General features: G+C 54.8%; 1 protein-coding gene across 1 annotated transcript; it reads right to left on the reverse strand.

Annotated features, from left to right (window-relative positions):
• Positions 1-257: 257 nt before the first annotated feature.
• Positions 258-4,238, reverse strand: DBX1 (developing brain homeobox 1). The gene is made up of 4 exons (XM_004607849.1): positions 3,872-4,238; positions 3,071-3,172; positions 911-1,113; positions 258-620 (listed from the first exon to the last, which is right to left on the reverse strand). The coding sequence occupies exons 1-4, from the start codon at positions 4,236-4,238 to the stop codon at positions 258-260; spliced, it is 1,035 nt and encodes a 344-aa protein (XP_004607906.1).
• Positions 4,239-4,984: the final 746 nt, after the last annotated feature.

A 4,984-nucleotide genomic window follows, 5' to 3' on the forward strand; every position in this document is an offset into this window, starting at 1 on the left:
CGTTTTCATTAGCGAGCAATTAAGGAAATGGTGGTAGCCCCTGTGAAAAACTTAAGGCTGGGACCTGGACCTGCATTTAACTTAAGCCGAGAAGGTTGTTGGCTGGCGGGGTTGGGGGAGGAAATATCATCTGGGGCCACGGAAGGCGCCTGAGCGCTTGGCAGCGTCCCTTGCAGATGCGGGAGGCCACAGCGCGCGCGCGCGCAGAATGGGTCCCACTACTACGTTTCCAAACGCCCGGCAGCAGCCAGCACCCCTTAGGACACAGTTATCTCCTCGTCCTCGCCGTCGTCCTCCTCCTCCTCAGAGTCGGAGAAGTCCGAAGGTTTGCCGGGACTACTCGAGTGCGCGGGGGAAGGGGGCAGCACCCCCTCGAGCCGGGGATCCGGGAGGTGCCGAGGGTCCGGGGACGCGTGGTAAGCCAGGCGGTGGCGCGGGCTGCCCCGACCCTCCTCTTCCTCCTCGTCGTCTCCAGGGCCCTTCTGGCCCACGTCGCTGAGGTCAGGGTGCGGGTTGAGTTTGGTGGGAAGGGTCTGCTCGCGGCAGCCCCCACTGGACAGAAGTTCGCGCTCCTTGGAGTTGCGCCACTTCATGCGTCGATTCTGGAACCAGATTTTCACCTGGGCAGAGAAGAGGGAAGAAGGAACAGGGCTGAACGCCCATGGACCAGCGCCAGCTCGGGAGCGTGCTGGGTGCTGAGACTGGGGACTCTCTGGAGTCTGGCAGTTGGGTTTGGGGGCGCAGATCCCCGATTTATTGATGGGGCGGGGAACGAAGCGGGCCGTTAGAAGGGCAGGCTCGAGCGCTCCTTCCCAGCGCGGGCTTTACACTCCCCTCATCTATACACCGGAACCTGAGAGGCTTCAGGTGAGCCTCCCTGAAGGATGGCGCAAGGGATTTGGGGCCTCACCTGTGAGTCTTTCAGGCCCAACTTGGCCGCCAGCTTCTTGCGGTCGGGCTTGCTGATGTACTTCTGCTTCTGGAACATCTTCTCCAACGCCTTGCGCTGCACGTCGGAGAATACAGCCCGGCGCAGCATGCCCCTGCGAGGCTTGCCGCGAGCTGCCAGCGGCCAGGAGAAGGTACCGGGGATGGGCACCACGCTGGAGGATGCTGCGGACCGGGAATGTGGAGGTCGCGAGTGAGTGGTGGTGTCTGCTCCCCCCCGCACCCCCGCTCCACATCCAGTCCAGCCCCGGAAGGTGGGGGGGGCGCCCCTTCTGTCCTGCCTTCCTTGGGGGTGTGTGTGGGGGAGGGGTCTTTCTCTCTCTGATCCCTTCATCTCTTTAAAGCGCTCCTTTTTTCTTCCCCTGGAGAATAAGCCACAAACCTACAAACCTATGAGAGTGAAAGGCGCTTTCCGCCCTAATAGCTTCCCCTCTCAACCGTGCAAACTCGGATTAGGTAAAACCCGGGAAACAGAAGAAAAAAAAAGTCTCCACAAGAACTTATTTTGTTTTTTCATGCAACAGTTTCAGAGAAGCAAACCTGTGTCTGTGCTCTGAAAGAGCAAGGAGCAGGGGGGATGATACAAATAAATAAATAAATAATAAAATATCCCCCCGAGGTCAGTAGGTTTCTTCTCTTAAACTTTTGTAACACGGTGGGGGCTTTTGCATTCTTTGGATGAAAATGAGGCCGCTTTTTCGATCTGATAGAGAAAATCCTCTGGATTTTTAAAAACTCCCATCAGTATTCATCTTTTTTTTTATATTCATCTTTTCTCCCCTCCCCCCACAGAAACGAAGAATTCAGCCGAATACATGAAAAGTGGCAGCTAATTAGCACATTGACCGCTTCCCAATGGGTATTGGTATGATAAAAACAGCGAGAGTTTCGCTTTAAGGGAGGGAAAAAAAAAACAAAGAAACAGAGACTCTAATGAAGCGTGAATGGTAATTGTGTAGTAATGAACTAACAGAAAAAGACTGAGGACAAGCAGCGAAAGCCATATATTACTGGGACAAAAGAGATTTACACTTTCAAACTAAACACAACTGCAGGCCAAGACCATTGGGAGAATACTGATGGCGGAGGCTTCTCTTCCCCGAATCATTTTCATTAAATGGACATGAAAAGCTATTTATAAAGCTTGGGTTGTTTTTGTTCGCGCATTGAGATGAGGGAGAAAGGAAGCAAATTCCATTATCACCAGAGGGGTGAATGGTGTGTGTGTTGGGGAGGGGCGGTGAGTGAATTCCCTTTCCCCCTTTCAAAAATCAATTGCATGTTTCTTCCCTGATATTTTGTGGTTCTGTGGCAGTTTCACCATCCCCCCCCCCATTTTCCCTGCCCATTCTCTCTCCTCTGTACTGGGGCTCCTCCATCTTCTGAGTTTGGATCTGAGTTGCAGAAGTTTTTGCCTCATTGTTTGAGGTACCGATGTGATTCCAGGGTGAAAGCCTGGAACCTTTTAAAGCGGTTCCTCCTTTAGTCCGGCACCCAATTGTGGGCTAAGTAGCTCAACCGTCTTTAAAAGATAAGGGAGCGTATGTTGGGAAATCAGGTTGGAGTTGTGGGTGGATCTAGTCCCCTCCTCCTGGACGACCCCAGGCATCCCACACAAGAGGGCACCCCATGTGGTCTTGTGAAAAGCCTGAAGCCCTGAATGGATCTTAAAGAGAAATTAGCCCCGGCTGGTAGGTGTCTCCCGGCCGAGGGCCGGTCTGTGTGTGGCTGCCCGGAGGAGCTGACCAATTGGTCATGGTGCTGAAACCTTTGTGGGGAATCGTGGCCCAGCGCGCTGACTCTGTGGGAAAACGCCGGCGTGAAGGGATGCCAACAGCTCCTCGCCGGGAAGGGAACCGCCTCAAATTGGGACCATGACAATTCCTGCTAATTTGTAGAGCAGGGAATTGGTGCAAAGTGTCAAGCAGTCACCGCTTGTGCTAAATAGGGCATCAAATTGGCGCGACGGATTCGTGAATGTTGTACGCCTCGCAACCTCTGAACCAGAGCGTAACCCCGAGAGGTGGACGGAGAAATATGACTTCGGGGCGGCGAGAGGCGGGGGCTGGAGCTGGGGCGCCGCCCCGCCACCCCCAAGGTAGGGGGAAGGGCGGAGACCTACCTGGGAAATAAGAAGATCTGATGAAGGGCTGGAAGGAGCCTTCAAAGTAGGGAAAGGCGAAGGTCTTGGGAGGGACGCTCTGCAGCAAGGCAGGGGGCGTTTCTAGAAGGAGGGGGCGAGGGAAAGAGAAAGGATTAGGATTATTGAACCGCACAATGAGCACAAGGTATGATTGATTAACCCCCAGCTGGCTTCCAAAGTTATCTCCCCCCATGCACTAAGTCTCACATCAACTAAACTAGCACACCTTCCTTCAAGTTTATTCCAACTAGTCGGTCTTCCAGGCACCATTTTAGGCACCGTGGAGATAACAGGACTGGGGGAGGGGATAAGATTTGCAGACCCATCATATTCGCAAAGCTATTCATGATAGCGTCTTGCGTTTTGCAAAAAACGGACTTCCGGGGCGGGAGAGATAGGACAGTGGTTAAGGCTCTTCTTGCCTTGCACGTGGTCAACCCAGTTTGATCCCCAACAAGGCATGTGGTTCTCTAGGAATGATCCCGGAGCACAGAGCCAGGGGTATATAAGCCCCGAGCACAGCCAGGTATGGCCCGGACATCCCTTCCCAATAAATAAAAAGAAATACGGACACCAGATGCACCAGGGCACAGATGCGGGCGCCCGGCCCCCTGCAGCCAAACCTCCCGCTCTCCGACGTAGGGGTCTGGGATGAGGGGGAAGGGGGCGTTTGTTCGTGTGCGCATGGGCGCGCAAATTCATTCCAGGGTTCCGTAGGGGAAACCGAGGCCAGAAAGACCCCACAGGTGGCCCTGCCCTCTGCATGGTGCGCTCACTTACCGGTTCTGGGAGCCGAGGAAAGAATAGCGTTCACCCCAAACTTCAGAAAGGTGGGCTCGCTGGCTGGGGAGACGGACGTCTGCGGAGAGGCGCCCCGCCGGCTGCCCGCACACGGGGAGCCTAGATCGGAGGCGCCGGAGTCGGGGAGGGTCGAGGGGGGCCCGGGTCTGGGCGGCGACATGCCGGCCGGGGGAACGCTGCGGGGCAGGTACGCAGGGGGACGACTGATGCGGATGAGATCTTCCACTAGGAAGCTCGAGTGGCCGGAAAATGCCGACTGCAGGGACTGGGGCAGCGTTAAGGTGGGAGTGGGGCGCAGGAGGCTGGGGTACCCGGCGGGGGGCTTGAGGAGGCCCGGGAACATCATGGTAAGCGCGGGGCAGGGCGGAATAACCCTTCTTCCTCGGGCCGGAGGGTGAATGCCTGGATTCCGCCCCGCAGGCCCCCGCGGCGCCCTCTCTTCTGGGCTTTAGCAAAACGTCGCCAAGATTCCACTTGGGCGTCTGCGAGTCTTCCGTGGTCCTCCCGTCGAGGTGATGGTTTTATAGGGGCCCGCCCGTTAAAGCGCTTTGAAAAGTGACAGCTCTGACAATGAAGTTCAACAAAGTTCTCCACTCGAGCTGCATTCGCCGGAGGCTCTGAGCGCGCTGATTGGCGCAGGGGTGCAATTTATGATTGGATTAGTCTTCATAAGCATGGCCCGGCACAATGGGCTGGCAACAAAGGCTGGCGCGCATCAATTCTGCATATCGACCGCCTCTTTGCAATACAGTGCGTCCTCCAAGCTCTCGCCGGGAGTTTTTGTTCCGAAGCAACACCCGGGCTAATTAAATGCCTATTTAGAAGTTTCAGATGACATCTTGCCTCATAGAAAAGGAATTATTTAAAGAACGCACTAAATTTATTTGCAACCCCCCCGCTGAGCCGGGAAAATAAATCAATAAATATTCATAGAAATTCATCTCTGGGCAATCAGTAAAATAACCTCCCCATCCCGCCCCCCCTCGAATCCTTGTGGGGAGGGAAACCGAAAATTTCAAGTCACTGGACATGAAAATACACTCTCTTAAGTTCCTATACGTTACTCTGGCTGAGGAATAAAGATGTGAGGGT

Source organism: Sorex araneus, chromosome 6 (assembly GCF_027595985.1).
Source record: "Sorex araneus isolate mSorAra2 chromosome 6, mSorAra2.pri, whole genome shotgun sequence".
NCBI lineage: Eukaryota > Metazoa > Chordata > Mammalia > Eulipotyphla > Soricidae > Sorex > Sorex araneus.

What these genes read in the sequence shown, in the direction of transcription:
- DBX1 (XM_004607849.1), bottom strand. Translation starts at nt 4,238, where the DNA reads ATGATGTTCCCGGGCCTCCTCAAGCCCCCCGCCGGGTACCCCAGCCTC. An exon ending in TTCCTCGGCTCCCAGAACCG is followed by an intron (nt 3,173 to 3,871) that starts GTAAGTGAGCGC and finishes CCCTCCTTCTAG; the next exon opens with AAACGCCCCCTGCCTTGCTG. An exon ending in CAGATCTTCTTATTTCCCAG is followed by an intron (nt 1,114 to 3,070) that starts GTAGGTCTCCGC and finishes CCCGGTCCGCAG; the next exon opens with CATCCTCCAGCGTGGTGCCC.